Source organism: Carettochelys insculpta, chromosome 3, assembly GCF_033958435.1.
Source record: "Carettochelys insculpta isolate YL-2023 chromosome 3, ASM3395843v1, whole genome shotgun sequence".
Lineage (NCBI taxonomy): Eukaryota > Metazoa > Chordata > Testudines > Carettochelyidae > Carettochelys > Carettochelys insculpta.
This window is the reverse complement of record NC_134139.1, coordinates 162,184,368-162,203,799: the sequence shown is the minus strand read 5'-3', so window position 1 is coordinate 162,203,799 and position 19,432 is coordinate 162,184,368. Positions and strand designations below refer to the sequence as shown.

Below are 19,432 nucleotides of genomic sequence, written 5' to 3'. Positions count from 1 at the left end.
AACTTTCCCGAATACTAGCACTGATCTGGAGCATGCAGCCTCTTGCACAGCTAAAGGTACTGTAGTGAGTCAGTATGGCCTCCTGCAGACTCAGAGGCAGAGGAGGCTGCGCAAAGGCCCTGGTGGGCGGGTCCGGGGCCAGAATACCAGAGGCCCGCCCCTCAGAGGGCGGGCCCCAGGGCTGGAAGAGCCAAGGGCGGGGCTCAGGACCCATTAAAGCCTGGGCCTCCGGGCAGGGAGGATGCGCCTGCATGAGCTCCCCGGCGCCAAGGGCAGAGGGCCTGTCGCCGCCCGGCCAGGCCGGAGGAGCAAGCCCCCAGCGACTCCGAACAACCCCGGATCCAGATGCCCCAGGGGGACTACCCGGACTTCCCAGACCTGCCAGGACCTTCACGCCAGCGGAGACCGCCCGCCTTGGAAGAAGCCCCAGGAGTGGTCTGCCCCAGAGTCCCGGTGGATCCCTACAGCCCTCCGGCCCAGGATCGCCTCGGGTCCCCTGTGCTACCGCCGCCCAACTATCCCAATGACATTGATATGAGCGACTGGCCGGAGCCCCCGAAGGTGGACGACCTGGAAGAGACCAACCTAGAGGGACCCCCCGACCAGATGGACTGGGACCTTCTGCCAGCGGAGAGAGAGGTAGGAAGTGGCCTGGGGAACGATGCTCCCGAACCCATGGCAGTGTGTTGCAGCCTGGATCCCCACTGCCGTGGTCGTGTGTGAGCGACCCCCAGGGCCCCGGGCCGGGTCGCAGTGGAGTGGGAGGGCCTGCAACCCCCTACCCCCTCCTTGACAGGGCCAGCCCGCGCTGGGCCTGTGCTCAGACCCTTGTGTTGTTGCCTCGCCCCAAACTGAGGGCTGGGCCTGTGCTCAAACCCTGTGCTGTTGCCCCGCCCCAAACTGAGGGCTGGGCCAGTGCTCAGACCCCTTGTGTTGCTGCCCTGCCCTGGACTGAGGGATGGGCTGTAATTGTAATACTATTGTGAACTGCAGTCCCACCCTGGACTGAGGGCTGGGCCAGAATTGTACCATTATTGTGAACTGCTGCCCCGCCCTCGACTGAGGGCTGGGCTGGGGTTGTACTGCTATTGTGAACTTCTGCCCCGTCCTGGACTGAGGGCTGGGCTGGGAATGTATTGTATTGCACTGGGAACTGCTGACCGCCCCCCAACTGAGGGCGGGCCGGTGTTATAACCCTTGTGGTGGCCGCCTCGCCCTAGGCCACGGGCTGGGCGTCTCCAGACGTCCTACAGGTACCCGAACACATTCATTTTGGGGCTTCTATAGAGAAAAAGTCTATCTCCTATGCCAAACACACCTACACCATGAGTAATGACCATAACTTGCCATTAGGAACAAAATGAAATTTCACTAAAATAATTTTCCACCAACTCCCCACATCCCCCTATCAAGAGCCACATTCTCTTTACAGCTAAAGTAGTGCAGCTCCACTGACTTCATTGCTCACTTACACCTGCAAAGAATTTGACCCAAAGACATAATGTATCTTGACGTCAGTAGTTGTTAGGAAAAATTCTAGCCTGTGAATAAAGACTAATATTTACAAATTTCTGCTTATTTTCCCCATAATCACTTATAAATGCCAGGAAAAGGTGGATGAATCATTCACTTCCTAAGAGTTCTCACCTGTTGTTTGCTTGAGAAGTTCTAAGCCATTTTGTATAGCCTGATCAACATTTTGTTTTCTGAGCAGAATCTCTTCCTGAAGCACCTATGATAGGATGTCACTTGTGTAAGCATATGGGTTACAGATCAAGCTACTTTTAATTTAAATAACTAACACATTTCAAATCAAATGTATTAATGAGAAATAAATAAATGTTGGAAACAAAATAAAATTAAAATAAAAAAATGAATTTAACAGAAAAGAAATAAAAATACCAGCAGGTCAGTGTGTTGGTTCACGAGTGAGTCTGTGCTGTAATCTTGGACTGAAAGTTTGCTCAGTTTGTCATGTACTTCATTCAGCCAGTTCATCAATTCAACTTCGTCTTCCCCAAAAATCTGAGCATTGCAATAGGCTTGCTGGAGCAGCTCAGACCTGCTGTTACTCTTCTCTTGAATCTCAATGTAACGGGCTTGGGAAGAATCTAGCTTTTCCTGCACCATATCTTTATCCTCTCTGGAACTCAGATTCTTAAGAGACTGACCAATGCTAATGGCCATATGCAAACTTTTATTGCGACTAAGGATGTCATCTTCTAATGCCTAAATGGAAGTTTTTAAAATAATGAAGAAAGATAGAAACGAAAAATGGGCAAACACAAAAGCAAATACAAATGGAACCATAGAATAACAGAAATATGAAGGTTTCACTATTAAATATAAATACAAAACTAATAAAATTGGGCTAATAGGAAAGCAAGAAATCCCAGTTTTGCTGTATTTCATAAATTCACTTAAATATTCCCCCAAATAAATGACACAAATATTTGATTTATATCTTACTTTATGCTGAGAAATCTGCTGCTGTAGTTTAGAAGCTTGTGTTCCAATGGGTTCAGAATTTGCAAGCCTCTTCTCAGTGGTAGTGAGCCATTCCACCAGGGGTTCCAAAGTCTCATGGAACTGCTGTGCTACCACTAAGATACCTTCCAACTGACGATTCCTATAAATGCACCAAGATAAAGGTAATTTTTGTGATGGGGTGTGTGTGCGATTAAGCTCGTGAGCTCCTCATCTCTGTAGAATATTCTACATGCTATTGTAGAAGCAAGACACAAGCTGAAATTGATCTACATCTGTAGCACAGAAAGAAAACCAGGGTCAACCGACAACCATAAAAAGTACAGTCAATAAGAAATCAAACTGGCTGAACAAGAGATTCCAATACTTGATATGTTTTGTTAATAGAATAAATTTTACTGCATTCATATACATTCAGTTAAAAATCATCTAAGGCACCATTAAGCAAAGCACTTAAATATGTGGTCTCATTTTTTATTCAGGAAAGTACTTAAGCTTCTGCTTATATTTAAGTACATGATTGAATCCTGTTGTCTTCAATGCAACTTAAACATGCACTTAAAGTTAGGAACACACTTAAATATTTTGCTAAAGGAGCGCCTGTCATCACTAAAACTCGTAAAAGTAATTCTTTAAATAGTTTTTCAGTGATGTAGTATGAATGGTACCGCACCAACCCTTGTTCAGGTTAAAAACTCTCATGCAGCGCCAGATTTACCTTAATATAAGTATACAGGTTTGGCCTCTAATGTAAAGGCCACAACCTTTCCAAAACTGCCAACATTTTTGATGGGGTTCTGTTCTGTTGCTCTATTTTTCTCAGTCCTGCTCGTCTATCCATTTCACCCCAGGCAGACAATGTTAGTGGTTTCTATTTTTAAGACTTCAGAAAAATTCCTGCTGTTTTAAACATTGAGGGCCAGTTATAAATAATGGTAATTCTCTCCCAAGAAGAAGAAATACATCTTTTGTCATTTTAGTTTTCAAAAGTGCAATCACATGGAAGTGAACTTGCATCTAAACAGATGGACTGGACAGACTTGTAATTTGATTTGAAAATAAATTTCACCAGACTCATAATAATATTAAATTTAATGAGATTAACATTTACTTCAGTTAATGAGTCATGGATCCCTCATTTTTTAATACAGACTAGTATAATAGTTTATTAACTGAATTTACCAATTTATTTAAGTAATGAGGATATTTATTTATTATTGTACAGATGAGGGGTTAAATAACAGGGATAGATGGGAGAAGCCAGAAAGATCAGGAAGTATTGGAGGAGTCCAAACAAACTTAAAGCCTAAATCCCAATCCCAATCCCAATCATATAGTATAAAGAAAAAAGCATTTAATTGTTTAGCACTGTAATGTTCAATGTTATAAATCTAAACTCTTTTTTGGTCTTCCTTAACCACCCTCCTTGCCCTTACCTTCCCAACGCCCTCAGTTCTACACCTTCATCCACACTATTGCCTATGCTTCCAGCATCCTCTCTGTGAGCTTTTTTCAGTGGCTAATGACCCATGCTAGCTATTCTCCTTTGCTTTCCTTACTAATCAGCTTTATAAATATCATCATCAAGGCACAATAAATTTGATATAACAACAAAAAATATTGCTTATGATGTCTGAGAGTAAGAAGTTCCACGTGCTGCTTCAAGTCATCTATCCCCTGATGAACCCATATTTTTCAAAGGAATGAAAGAATTTCAAATACCTTGTTTCCGCTTTACTGAGCAACGCTTCCCATCTACTATCTAGAAGACTCAGTTGCTTCAAGATCTTGACTTTATCAGCAGGTTCCGCTGACTCTGCAATTTTCTCCCCTTCTCGCTTGCTTACCTCAACAGTAGGTCTGCGGTCATCCAGTAACTTTTGGAGAAGCTGGAAATAAAGCAATCAAAAATCAAATTGCTAGGAAACAACTGAATCAGGACACAGCCTGGGAAACATGAGGCAAATTCCTCGAGATCTTGTTAAAAATGTATGTTCTCTGCTTAAAAGGACAATTGTAAAGGAGTAGTAACAGAGAGAAAGCCATGCTAGTTTATATACTATCAAAACAAAAAAGCAGTAAAGTAGCACTTTAAAGACTAACAAAATAATTTATTAGGTGAGCTTTTGTAGGACAGACCCACTTCTTCAGACCATAGCCATACCAGAACACACCCAGAACATACCAGAACAATCTGTTCTGGTATGGCTGTGGTCTAAAGAAGTGGGTCTGTCCCCGGAAGCTCATCACCTAATAAATTATTTTGTTAGTCTTTAAAGTGCTACTTTACTGCTTTTTTGTTTTAATTGTAAAGGAATATTAAATAACTGTATTACCACAAAAATGCCAATATAGTAAAAAGGAGTTAATTCACACTTAAGATTGTTATTTGTTTCTCGTCAGCTGAAACTGGTAGGCATCCACCAAGTCCTTGCCCCCAAAAAGACCTTTCCCTGTAAATGGCTTTCTCAATTGGTTTTTGTGTGACAAAGATGAGTGGCATCTCCCACTGGTGAATATGCACATGGCAAAATCACATTTTATGTCCACTGTATCTGCTGAGGAGCTTTTATTACTATAATCTCAGCATTTAGAGACAACCTGCACATTTGCTTATAACATCTATAGTCTTGGAAGGACTGGACGTTTACCTGAAACCTTTGCTTTTATCCTACTTACACAAATAGATGAAAAATATATTGTAGGGTGAAAATCCCAAGTTCCTGATGCATATTATGGTTCTGTTAAGACCTCTCACTTTATGCCCAAATTTCACAATTTGGTATTAGTCCTAACTAACTCATAACATATGTCATGGCTTACAAATACAGCTAGTGTGAGAAGGAACATACAAGCAAGGCCATAGCTTTCTCATAGTCTGGAAAAAAAATAATATCCACAGCAACTGTGCTCCAAGTCCAAGTCCAGAGGCTGTAAGACAAGCCTGAGCTGCCAGGATGAGATACCCTCCTCCCTTTCAGTATTCTCTACAAGACATTTCCCTAGTTCACTAACCCAAGGCCCTGGATACAAGAACAATGTGTTACAAATAAGTGATGTTTGTTATGTACTCTCATTGTTTTATTTTGACTCCTTCAGAAATGGACCTGTGGATCATACCCAAATGAACAAAGGCATCATTACTCCCATGGATATGTAAGTGGGACTAGAATCAATGTATATGTTGTTTACACAAATGCCTAAAGAAAAAAAAACCAGCTGTGTATGGTCGAAAATGTTGCATGTGAATTACAGGAAGAGTCATTGTGTAATCTTTTAGATTATTGTCTTATTGTGCTCATCATGTCTTGCTGCCAGCACCTATCCAGGGGCTTGGGACCTCTCACCCTGTCGCTTCTCACCACCCATTGATATTCTATATAATCACGTGTAACCTACTGCTTGACAGTGCTTCACTGAGCCTAGCCTGACAGGCAAGGTGGCACTCTGCCAGTGCTGTGTGTAATAAACCCTCCTGCTTGATTCTACATGGCATCCAGACTGTGTTTGTCCATTGTGTGAAGGGATAGCTCAACTGTTTGTGCATTCAGCTGCTAAACTCAGGGTTGTGAGCTCAATCCCTGAGGAGGCTATATAGGGATTGGAGCAAATAGATGTCAGGGATGGTCCCTGGTCCTGCCAAGAGGTCAGGGGACTGGACTAGATGACCTCCCAAGGTCCCTTTCAGTTCTAGGAGGTGTGTGTGTAAATAAAAAATATTACCCCGATGACAACTGAAATTTACAGGCAGGCAAAGAAAGAAAAATGCAGCTTGAGAACTTACTGACATTTGGCTTAAAGATACCATTTACTTTATATATTTGGATAAGTGATGTAGTTTGCGTTTTAATGCTTACAAAACTTTAACTTTCTGAATCTGAACATCTACTGTCATTAATTATTTTCTGCCTCCACATTATTTCCCACAAGTGAGAAAATGTAAATGATAAAAATAGAAATGTAACATTTAAATCCGTAAGTCTGTACACCTGAAAATTTAAATCAATGAAAATGAAAAGTGCCTTAAAATAAATTATACTCAAAATAAGGAAATTAACCTGCTCTGATCATGCAGTTACTTTTTGCACTGATAATTTGCCTGAGATCAAAATTTCATTCACTGACACGACTCAGTAAATTAGTTTCTCCCCCAAGAGACTTCCATATTATGGTCTATAAATTGGTGACCCTCCTGCCATTTTTCCTGCCATTCCTGCATTGTCTGGAGGGACTCTACTTCTGTCTCTGCTCAGCACACAATGGTCTATTGCCTGCTGCAACCTTCAGGCTTTGTAGACTGTGCTTGTGTATTAAATATGCGAATGACATTGGGTCATACCATAGAACTGCATGCAGGGGTTTGGTCTGTGAGCTCCATTATGCCCACTTCTTCTCTAGTTACTTCTAGTAGGGATGATAACCCCCTGAAACCCTCCTTATGCCACACCGAATAATGCCAACATTGGATATGACCAACCTGACGCACCACCATTCTGGCTGAGGATGCAAAGACAATGGGACTTAGGTACTTACTCTATGCTACAGGATGGAGTCTATCGTGGGTAAGGCCACTGTTTGTAATACTGCCTAGGACATACTAAAATGAAGATTCTGTCCCCTCTCATACTCTACTTCTCCATTAACCAAATGCTGACTTTTTTCCTCCTGCCTTGTGTCTAACATGTCTTGGTTCTTTTCATTTTTAACTTGTTAGATTTTGCACTTGCATCCAAGTACAGATGAAGGAGAATCAGAGCCCATTTTCTACAATGAAATGTCACACCCCTCCACATAATTCCAGATGACAGAGTACGGAAAGCACAGCTGCATTAAATACTTCAGTACACTTGACTATACTATCGCACACTTGAGCAGATTTTCTGCTTCAGTGAAGACTGGGAATTCATTATCATCACCGAAGCAGTGAGACTCTGAATCTACAGTAATAAGTCCCACTTACTTTCTGTTCCTGTATCTGGGCCTTCACAACTTTGAACTCAGCAGATGGGGGCTTCTGATTCGCCACTAGATCCTCTGTATCAATGAGCCAGCTAAGCAGAGATTCAAGGGCATCCTGGAATCTTCCACATCGGAGAAGAGCTTCTTGCAGCTGAGCAGCTCGTTGTGCAACCTGAAAGAAAGACAGAAAGAGGGTGTCTTCCCTTTTTTCCTCTTCTACTTCTGCCAATTAACCGAGGCTTGCAGAATGACTGTCCTTCCTACTGCTGGTATTCTCATTCTTATCACTCTTCATCTTTTTTATAAGTTAATTAACACATTCATCATTTGAAAAGTCTGCCACTGCAGGTATGAACTATGGGACTTATCTCTTCAGCTGTGGTTTTCCCTTTAAAGGAATGAGATTGATCCCCAGTAAACTATAGTATACTAGAGAATACTAGTAGAATCCCCAGTAAGCTATATTATCCCAATGATGCAGTGGAAATAATAGTCGTTGTACAGTTATGTTCTGTAGTAATACTATGGTGAGATATAGTGATATGAAACATGCCTCTTGGAACTGTGTCTTTTACAAGGGTTTCCTTGTGACAGGACTCAGCCAAGACACCAAACTACACTCTTTATTAGGGACAATACTCCATCCATAGTTTGAAATCATGGAAGAAGAGGACATATCCATCACGAACCTAGGGATGTGACATCCTGTGAAACTGGTTACGCTTACGATTTAACTAGTTAAGCAGTTAAAGAGGGGGTTGGATGGGAAGCTGCTGGAGCTTCCTTACCCGCAGCATGCTGGGGACCCAGGCTGCTCTGGCCCAGTGGGTACTTCCCTACCCACAGTGCTGCTGCATTGGAGGGGCAATCCAGCATGGCTGGAGCAGCCACGGTCCCCGGAACACCACAGGTGTGGGTTCTCCAGCCCATCGAAAGAAGCCCCAGTTCCCACTGCCCGGGTGTTCTGCAGGCAGGAGCGCTCCAGACAGGCCAGAGCAACCACCATCTGTGGCGGGAGGCCATTCCAGCCAGGCTGATGGGCAGCTGCTCCAGCTGTGCTGGAGTACCTCCCACTTGCAGTGGCCCAGCGGGGCTTAAGCAAGCCCCTACCAACCCGTAGCAGGGGGCTGCTCCAGCCCCTACTAGTTAATCAGTTAACCATTAATATCCCTGCATGGACCATAGACATCTATGGCTCAATGCCCTCAATGCTCCTGCACGATGAAGCTTGTGCCAATGTACACCTTTCCTGCATCCCATCTCCATCACATCCTATCTTCAGGAGCTGTCTAAGAAACCTTAATGGAGTAGAAAAGATGCAAGAAAGAAGTTGCTCCTCTGAGGCTTGGTAACTCACAATGTTTAAAGCACATTAACCCCGATGCATATTAAAGGAAACATGCCACTCCCAACACAGAGGTGAGCCCTACTGCTATTTAGTGCAATACTGGAAAATACTCAGATACTATGGTGAGTATGAATAGGATAGAACAGGCTCTCTGATACCATGGTGAATGTGAATACAGAGAGAATCACAGTGGATGAAGGAGAGAGAGAAGTGACTATAATGTAACTGAGGAAAAAAAAAACATGTAGCTACCTTTCCCATGCTTGAATCTCACCTTCATCCCTTCTCCACACAATTTGCGCTACTAAACTCCTCCCTGCTCTGCATGGGCAAAGCAGAGCAAAGAGTCCCCATGGAACCTTTCCTGGCTAAGAATGCCAAGAATAAGCCTACAGAAAAATGGACAGACTGTAGAAATGACAACCATATTTTGGCAGTAACTGATGCAAATGTTTTTAAGAGAATTACAAAGAAAGTTACTGTGCTAAGGTAAGAGAATCCATGACCATCATGAACATATTTTAATTTCCTGTATTTTGGAAGATGATGCAAAATAAACAGGGAAAACAAAACAAAAAAAGGCAAAAATTGAATTTTTAAGTGTATGCAATAATAACCTTCTTATTGAGAGTCTTCCACCGTGTGTTAACTTCTTCAAGGTCATGCTCAAGGTTTTCAGTGCTAGTAGTTTTAGCTGCACTTTGAATAAGGCCTTGACCTAACCAATTTACCTCCTGTTGTTTAGCTTGCAGTGTTTCAATCTCTTCTTTCTGGAATACCTGCAGGTGGAAAACCAAATGCACATCTGAACCATTATGTTTGATAATACATGGAACATAAGCAGCTGTGATGCAGATACTGGGAGTAAATTCTTAGTAGAGAAAACTAATCTATAGTTATACAGGCATTATTAAAGAGAAATTATATTTAGTGAAATAAATAACACCCTAGAAACAATCGATGCCATTAAAAACTAAAAAATATAAGTTGACAATACAATGCCACCCAAATATTGTGCTATATTTTGCTATATTTTGTTTAGAGGGAGATTTCATGAGAAACTTTGATGTGAGCAACCACCCTGGTGCAATTGCAGCTGGGACAGTAGGACAAACTCAGTCCTGGTGTTAACAGCACAATTTCCACAATGCAGATGTATTTGCCTTCATAAGGTATAACTAGTGTTGCCAGGCACCTGGTTTTCTACTGGAACCTTGGTCAAAAAGAGATGCTGGCAGCTCCCATCTGCTGGCCACTAAAAGTTTTGTCTTGTACTCCATAACTCCCCGGAAGCTGTGGTATGTCCCTTTGGCTCCTAGATGTATGGAAAATGAGCCGGGCTCTGCACACTGCTTCTACCCTCAGATGCTGCTCCCAGTGCCAGCTCCACTGCTCCCATTGGCTGGGAATGCAATCGCCAATGGGAGTGTGGAGCCAATGCTTTGGATATTGCCTGGTGGGGGAACGGGGGGGACAGTGTGCAGAGCTCCCCTGGCCACCTCTCAATCTAAGAGATGGAGGGACATGACGACACTTCCTGGGAGCTGTATGGACTTCCTCCAACCCCAGGAAATGCTGTTACCAGCTGAGATCAATAGTGCCCAGAGTCTAAACCACTCATCCTTTCCTATATCTTAAACCTCGCATTCTGAGCCCGCACCCAGAGCCTGTACTTCAAGATGGAGCCCTCATCCCCTCCTGTACCCCAATTCCCTGCCCCGGCCTGGTGGTAAGCGAGGATGGGGGCCAGTGAGCAACAAAGGGAGGAAACAGTGAATGGGGGCTGGACTTTGGAGAATGGGTGGGGCAAGGGTGTTCAGCTGTCTGCAGTTAGAAAGTTGTCAATGCAAGGCATCGTGTGGCTCACTGTTTGCAGTTCACATTAACACAACGCAAGAGGATGACAAAAGATAGAGCGCGTGCAAAGTAGAGAACAAAACTGATACAAGAACTCAAGAGACGCAGTCTAGAAAATAACAAAGTAGGCTCAGAGAATACACACAGTGCACTGATGTAGTGACAATACAAATGTACGTAAACAAGAAAAAAATTGAAACTTAATGTATATCCAGACAGCAAACTGGACAGCGCCTCTGAAAATCAGACAAGTGGCAATGCCTAAAGTTAGGGGGAAAAAATATTTCAGGTGAGGCGTTAGGAAATCCAAACGTGTACTGGAATACGGAGGTGGGTGCAGCGGCATGCCAGTAGATACCCACTATTATATTATTACAGGACAATGCTGCAAAGTATAGCCGTGTCTACACGTGCACGCTACTTCGAAGTAGCGGCACTAACTTCGAAATAGCGCCCGTCACGGCTACACGTGTTGGGCGCTATTTCGATGTTAACATCGACGTTAGGCGGCGAGATGTTGAAGCCGCTAACCCCATGAGGGGATGGGAATAGCGCCCTACTTCGAAGTTGAACGTCGAAGTAGGGCACGTGTAGCCGATCCACGTCCCGCAACATCGAAATAGCAGGGTCCGCCATGGCGGCCATCAGCTGAGGGGTTGAGAGACGCTCTCTCTCCAGCCCCTGTGGGGCTCTATGGTCACCGTGGGCAGCAGCCCTTAGCCCAGGGCTTCTGGCTGCTGCTGCTGCAGCTGGGGATCCATGCTGCATGCACAGGGTCTGCAACCAGTTGTCGGCTCTGTGGACCTTGTGTTGTTTAGTGCAACTGTGTCTGGGAGGGGCCCTTTAAGGGAGCAGCTTGCTGTTGAGTCCGCCCTGTGACCCTGTCTGCAGCTGTACCTGGCACCCTTATTTCGATGTGTGCTACTTTGGCATGCAGATGTTCCCTCGCAGTGCCTATTTCGATGTGGTGCTGCGCAACGTCGATGTTGAACGTCGACGTTGCCAGCCCTGGAGGACATGTAGACGTTATTCATCGAAATAGTGTATTTCGATGTCGCTACATCGAAATAAGCTACTTCGATGTAGGCTTCACGTGTAGACGTAGCCTGTATGGGCTGTAAAGAGAGCCAAGTGGTCATTCTCAGTTCTATTCTCTATAACGGTATTTAAGCTTTGCAGAAATAGACTTATCATAGCAATACCAGTGTATTTCAATTTATTTCAGCTGAAATTACTCTGAAATGACTCCAGTGCCAATGAGTACAGAAACAAGTCTAAACCCCGGACATGAATTACACAGACAAGTGAAAATAAGGGATGAATAAACAATGGTAAAGAATGCTCAACTTTTGACCCTAACTCCCTCCATAGTGGTATTCAGTAACAGTTTTGTTTTAGGTTTAGTGTTTTCAAAGCAACCTATTTCAGCTTCCAGAAGAGCAGAAAGTCTTTCAGCAGACAAGTTATTCTCTGCGAGCATTAAAAACATTGTAGAGAATGATGTGTTTTAACGAAATAGATATCAGGTAGCTGAGCAAATTTCTATGAACTTGACATGCCAGTGAAGAGGCTCTAGAAAACATACTGAGCACCTGAAAGAAAGTGCTGGGGTTTACTCACATCTAGGGTCACCACCTTTAAAAGTGAAAAAAAAAAAAGAAAAAAAAACAACCCAAAACTGGCATATCTTCCACAAGGCAAACCTGACACAACCCCACTTATCAACCACAAGGTAACCCTGCAAAACCTACTTCAACAGCCACTTATATAGTACAACACATACAGGTAAGATTGACCACACTGCATGTCCCCGCAAACCCTCTCTCAGACACGAGAGGGGCACTTGGTGGGCAGGTAGCTGCTCCCTTAACAGTTTTCAGCTGCTATCACTTTAAGTATGAATAGGATGGCCATCTTTCAACCCACACGAAATTGAAAGCCACTGCCCTGTACCTCCTCCCAGGCCATGACCAGGCTCCACCCCTTCTCAAAGACCCTGCCCTCACTCACTCCATCCACATCAGCCCCTACCCTTGTCACTTGCTCTCCCCACCTCCACTTACTAACTGATTTTCACCAGGCTGCCTAAGTGGGCTTGGGCATGGGCTCTGGAGCAGGGCTGGGAATGATGAGTTCAACATGTGGTAGGCTGAGGTAGATGGCTGGGATGTGAGAGGGCTGCAGCCTCTGGCTGGGGATGCAGGCTCCCAGATGGGGTTTGAGATGGGGCTGTCAGGTTTGAGGTGCAGGAGGCAGCTCAGGCTGGGACTCAGGGGTTTGGAGTGGATTTTGGGAGGCTGGGTGTGGTGGAGCGGGAGGGCCCTGGGATGTGACTGGGGATGAAGAGTTTAGGGTGCAGAAGGGGGATCAAGGTGCAGATGTTTGGGATGTGAGGACTCTGGAGGCAGAGTATGGACTGTTTGGGGTGCAAGGGAGTGATCTAGGTTGGGTCTGAGAGGTTTGGTGCTCCTAGCTGGCATTCCCACCCCCACCCACCAACTCCTACACATAGGCACAGCTACTTGGCTCTGTGTACTGTCTGGTCTGCAGGCACCGTTCCCACAGCTCACGTTGGTCACAGTTTCTGATCAATGGAAAATGCAGGATAGCACTTGTGGCAGGGGCTGCCTGTGGACCCTCCTGGCTGCAACTACATATAGGAACTGGCGAGGGATGCTGGCTGCTTCCCAGAAGCCACACAGTACAGAGGTTAGCAAGAAGCCTACCAGCCCTGATGCTTGTGTAACTGCCCAAAGGCAGACTCAAACCCGGGACCTCGAGAGCTTAGTACAAGCACCTCAACAGCTTAAGCTAAAGGCCAGCTGGCTCTTAGCTTAAGCTGCAGAAGGCACTTATTCTTTCTCTGTGACGTCATCTAGGTACCACTACATGTCACAGTTAACCACTCCTAGGTGTGTGAGTTTCATATGGTACCGCCAACTGGATAATCAACAGCCCAGTCAGTGGTGCTGACCAGAGCCACCAAGATTTCTTTTTACTCAGGTGTTCCAATCTTGTCACCCTAACTGTGATGTAGGAACACTGCAGCATCTTTTGCTGAACACAGAAACTTTTACCATTAAATATCCCAGTGTGTTGTGATGAAAATGCAAATTTTTAGATCCACAAAAAACAAAAACAAACAAAAAACCACAGCAGATTAAATTACTTTTGTGGCAATTAGAAAATCTATTTAACAAACCAACCAACCAACCAACCAGGCAAGCAGGCAGGCTGGATGCTCAGTTTCCAAGACTTTAATCGCTACAGACTAGCAGACAGACAGATATAAAGAATTTCTTTATATTCCAAAACACTCTGTCTTTTAAAAGCAATGCATTATCACAGATGACTTAGCATTTTACCTAACCTGCTCTTTAAAAACAACATATACACTGTTTACAAAGAGAAGATTAAATTAAAATGATCTTTGAGGGTAGTTTACCAGCACAGTTAAACAACAAACCCTGAAATAGTCCAAACATCAAGCAGAGTGAGGCAGAGAAAGATTACAGACTTGCCAAACACCCCTTATTATTATAAAGCTTTACTCTTTACTTTCTTTCCTCATCCACCGATCAGAAAATGTAAGATCATGTGCTTGTAAAACACCACAGTAACAACTTTTTGGCACGCAGCTTCAGGGAAAAGGGCTTCAGTACATGCAACAAATCTTTAATCTATGTACGTTGGAAACCACAATAATCTGATACCATTATTTGTACCTTTATGAGCAAGACTGGTCAACCTCGATAAATCAGACAGAACTGTCACCAAAAGGCATTGCCTTCAACCACAATTTGTGTAAAAACAATGTTAACATCAGTGCACGGTGGAATCATTCCAAATGAAGAGTAACAAACACCATCTGGACAATAATAGCCATGCATCAAACAGCTGGAAAAAATCAGCCCTGTCAGAAACTGCCCCTCATTCATTTACTCAAGTGACCATCTCACCAATTTCTGACATCTTGTAATCTGCTACGCAAATCATGCTAATAACTAGATTTAGTAAATGAAAAATAAAATTCTAGATGCAATAACAAGTCCATATCAGAAACTCTACCAGTCACTTTGATAACAAAACGAGTTAGGGTTTTGGCCTTTTCTACAATGATTCTGAGGCTCTTTTGTTTTGAATTACCTTATTAGAAAACAGACCATTGCAGACTGTATCCAAGGTTTCTGTGTGCGTTCCTGTAATCCTGACATTCCTTTTCATTCTCATTGGGTTAACTTGTGGGCAGTTAATGCTATTACCTAACTCCAGTTCCTGAGCAGAAAATGTTATTTCCATTGAATCTGTATGAGTTATACTAGATTCAGACACAAAGTCACATTTTGCTGAATCCCTGTTGTTAGTATTGACAGCAATACTTGCATAATACACGTCTAAATGCTGAGGTGCATCATCCACACAATCCCCTTCTGTCATTGTGACATGTGTTTTCATTTCTTCAACTTCACACTCATTTTTCACTTCTCCTTTGTCTGAGGTAAAACTGTTTTCTCCAAGACCTTGGAGATGTTGTGTATCTGATACAATGTCCTCTTCCAAAGAATGCCGTGAGTAACAGCATTTGGTCCCTGTGTCCTCATTTGAACATTTCTGAGGACTACACTGCACTGTTTTTTCTGGTTGAGAAACATCGTGCAAAGCCAATCTGCAGCTCTTTTCAACAGAGGCATTACTGCAATCACACGATGGGATGTGCTGGTCACTACTGGAAACAGCAGGAAAAATTTGTCTAAATTGATCTACCACATGGATATATTCTGCAGAAGATATACTTCTGATTTGACTTTGCTCTACTGCTAATAATGGGTCTAGTTTTTCTTCTCTTTCTGTTGGAGGACTACATAGACCAGAGTCACCTTCTTCTGAGGTGAAGGAATTAGTCCCCCATTTGTATTTGCCTGCTTTTGCTACATCTGATCTATCAGCAGCTTCAACAAATGAGCATTCACTTTTATTTGCACTGTCTGTAAAATTGGGTGGAATAAACATTCTCCATGATCTCCTATGTTCTTTCTTTTCTGTGTGAGATTTTGTTTTGGGTAATCCAGCAGTTCGAATTATATCACTATTCAGTTTAAGTGCATCAAATATAATTTTTTCATCTAATTTGTTAACTTCACGTCCTCTGAGCTCAAATACACTGGAAGAACTAAGGGCACCATTGGGGCACAGCGTACTAATATCCAGTGTTCTGTGACTATACGGTAAAGTCCGATCTGTGAAATGTCTTGAGGACAGGCTTCCTTTTGAGCCTGAATCAATCTGTTCATTCAGTCTCACTGTGTCATAGATAGACCTCTGGGGAACGTAACAGTCTTCAATATTCAGATCTTCATCTTCTTCACCCTTCCCTACACAAGGAGGATTCTGACGTAAACAGTCTGGCCTGCTAAGCGGCTTCCCCATTTTGAAAGTGTTTACAGAAATATTCTCTTGTGCCTCTGCTTTCAGGAAGTGTGACAGCTAATGAAAAACATCACTGAGCTGAACAATTACAGTCAACTTGACTTTAGCATAAAGATGCACATATACAAATTCTACATCATAATTTATGAGGTGATTAAGGTCATAATCAGTGCAAAAGCAACTACAACTTTACCAGGATGTGATTTATTTAATTTCCATTCCTAAAATATAAAGTGCTTTTGTAAATAAGGAGCAGAACTCTTCTAAAATCACAATGAAACAAAGCAAAAAACCCAACACTGTCTCAAAGACAAATAACATTCCACAGCATGTTCCATTTCTATTTGCAGGTCAAAATTTGTAGTTTAAATCTCCAGATGAAGACTTCCAAATGAATAAACATTATAGCAGGCAGCACATTATCTTCTGTAGGTGACCGATTAACTGTAATCCTTTTAAATGGTTTGCAGAATTGCACCTCTTTTTATAAATAAGACATGGTGCAGAAGTTAAAAAAAGAAAGAACCCATACAGTAGCTGTGTACAGATTAGATCAAGGCACAAAGAAAATCTTTAGGGAAAAATAAGTTAAATCCAGAATAGTAAGTACAGTAAGACAATCCTTTACTTTTTTGGCAGTAGCTATAAATAACTTTAATCTGAAAGGCAGTGTATTTTCTTCTTGTACTAAGCTTCTTTGTGGCGGATTCAGAAGTTCCATAGGAAAAAACCAGGTTTTCTAGATAGACAGGCGAATGCAATCAAACAGCCCTTTAAAGAAACAACTAGAGAGTAATTCTTCTTTATTCATTTTAAAAATATCCTCCTGGAAAGTTGTTATCCTGTTTAAGGCAACTGCAGCGCAGACTAACTACAAGACTGCTTTTCCTAAGGCACAGCAGATTTATGCTCCGTTTAAATCCAGCAAGACTTAACTATAAACTGTAGCTGGCAGACTGTGGTCACCGTTTTGTCTTCATTTTGAAGTGCAGCTGTAGAGAAGGCGGCATAAAAGGAAATCCAACAATGAACGTTTGCGTGTACCATCCAGTGTAGCTGATAAGCTTTCCAGCGCTCCTTCGTTTCTTACGTACTGACAGGCATCCTCCCAACACTGAGCTTAAAGAAACACCCTTTTATTCTTTAGGCAACATCTGCTACTATCCCATTCGTTCTCAGAGTATGACTCTGGCCAAGCATTAGTAGGTGCCTGACCTTTTAACCCTCCCCCCTTATATCTTCTACCCCACGACTTAACTTCTTAGTCATCTTTTCACTTTTACCATTTGTCTTGTCTCTGAAACAGACTGAGCTGTTTCAGTGGGAGGAATGTTCAGAGTCAAGATACTAAAGTGTAACGAACTAGCTGGTGATGACATCATGCAACTCAGAATGCTTTCTTTAATTGTGGAGGACCTGGTTTGCTTAGAAGCATAATGAAGCTGTTAATTAATTCAAAATGTTGAAATTGTTAAGTTCAAAACACTGAAGACCCAGCTTAGCTAGGTAACCTGACACCACACATACCAAACTTCCTGAATGTTTTTCAGACAGACAGAAACTGCACTATTTTGTTTAATTACATAAAAAGAAGTCAGTGCAGCATGTTGAATTAACAGTAATCTCACCTCTCATATCTTCTTCAAGGATGTTGGTAACAAAAGGCATAGTCTGTAAGCACACTCTTCAGTGCACCACTCAGCCCAATATTGTCACCTTTTTAAAGGGATACTGTTACGTTCAACAATTTAATCTTTATATGTTTCACTTATAAAATTTCAAATTGTAAAAACAAGGTTATAAAAAGTCAAATTTGACCTTATTTAGTCGGCCTGTATAGTTTTTTTATATGTCACTCAAACTGCAAAATTGAAGTAATTGTGTCATTTTTTCTATTCATCTTCACTTTCCAACTCTAATACAGTTGCACAATATTGCACTATCTGAGTTCCAAATACTAGATGGGAAGCTTTCAAGTAAGGGGAAAAAAAATCCAAGTCCGCTTTCAGAAAAACGTTTAGAGGCAATCCTACATTTTGTGTCTAAACTACCTAATAACATCAATTTAAAATAAATGACAATCCAAGAGGCTGGAGACTGTCACATAAAATACCGATTAAAGAACTTATGTACAAGCTGCTTCTTCATTAGCAGTAATTTGCATATTGCTACAGACCAAGGCCCTCTACTGCTCTTGATGTATGGTATTAATTTTAGTGAGAGTTTTCATCAAAGGTTAAGGGCAGCATATGGCATTTGGTATTATAATTTAACAGTCCACTACTGAATAAAAATGTACCAAAGGTTTATTAAATAAGCAGTGAATGCAAAATAAAAACATTTATATAATTTTTGTTATGAGCGCATTTCATAAACCAGAAAAAATTACATGTCAAGATATGTGTATGCTTAACTATATACCAAAAGGTAAAGAAAGGGGGTATGAAGTGAATTCTGTCCTACTACTTTCATACATTTTGCTTCTTTTTTTTTTAATCAAGTACAGCTATTACAGAAAATAATGTCTCCAGAGCCCATAAAATTAAAGGCAGACATCACATATTAAACTATGTCTATCTTGAGACTGATGTCTCAGGTTTCTCTAAATCTGATAAATATAATCAGAACGGTTAGAATTAGACATTCTTCTGAGATCCTATCAATCAATAGCGTGTATTCTTCATTCAGATTAATCATCAACAAATTCTCACTGAATTCAAAGAGAGCTATAACTTCTTTAAAAGGCCAGGGTGATGGTCTAGAATTTCCTTTTTTTTTTCCCTTTAAAAAAGGAATATCTTTGTGAATATTTTTGTAAAATGTTTTCCCATTATTGACCAGTTATAATCAAGACTATTTTTGAATAACCTGATCCTATGTCCATAAGTTTTAGTGCCTCTCTCATGTGGCGTCTTTAAAAAAATTGGATTGATTAATAATCAACACAATCCTATATAATATTGTCTTTGTTTACCATATATTGTAAAGAGAGGTCAATCTTATGAAAAGGATCTATGATGCTTCATGCAATATTTGTAAATCTGTACATTAAAAAATTTGCAATATTTGCAAATCTGTACATTTAACTGTTTACTCAATTATATGAAAATAAATTTCAGCTTGCTGAGCAAACACTATCTTGCTTCAGTGTAACCATCAGAAGACACTGTTGACCCACCCAGCATACACCAATTAAATTCTTAGTTCAAGCTTATCCACAAGAATAGTCAGCAAAATTAAGACTTCTATGAAGTACAATTAGAAGCCAACCTTTTCTAGGCACATGTGGTAATGTGCAAATATGTAGGGAAACCCTTAAGAGTAGTAACTACTATTGTGCTTGGGGATCAGGGA

At 42.0% G+C, this 19,432-nt stretch overlaps 1 protein-coding gene across 15 annotated transcripts in view; it reads right to left on the bottom strand.

Annotated features, from left to right (window-relative positions):
• DST (dystonin) overlaps window positions 1–19,432 on the bottom strand; it is a 483,110-nt gene that overhangs the window by 90,530 nt on the left and 373,148 nt on the right. For all 15 annotated transcript variants that reach the window (XM_074991114.1, XM_074991115.1, XM_074991118.1 and 12 more), the window contains 6 exons: window positions 9,412–9,573; window positions 7,448–7,618; window positions 4,210–4,376; window positions 2,470–2,629; window positions 1,903–2,229; window positions 1,648–1,732 (listed from right to left, as the gene is read on the bottom strand). In XM_074991114.1, coding sequence (XP_074847215.1) covers window positions 1,648–1,732; window positions 1,903–2,229; window positions 2,470–2,629; window positions 4,210–4,376; window positions 7,448–7,618; window positions 9,412–9,573 — 1,072 coding nt within the window. The remainder of the gene's footprint in view (window positions 1–1,647; window positions 1,733–1,902; window positions 2,230–2,469; window positions 2,630–4,209; window positions 4,377–7,447; window positions 7,619–9,411; window positions 9,574–19,432) is intronic.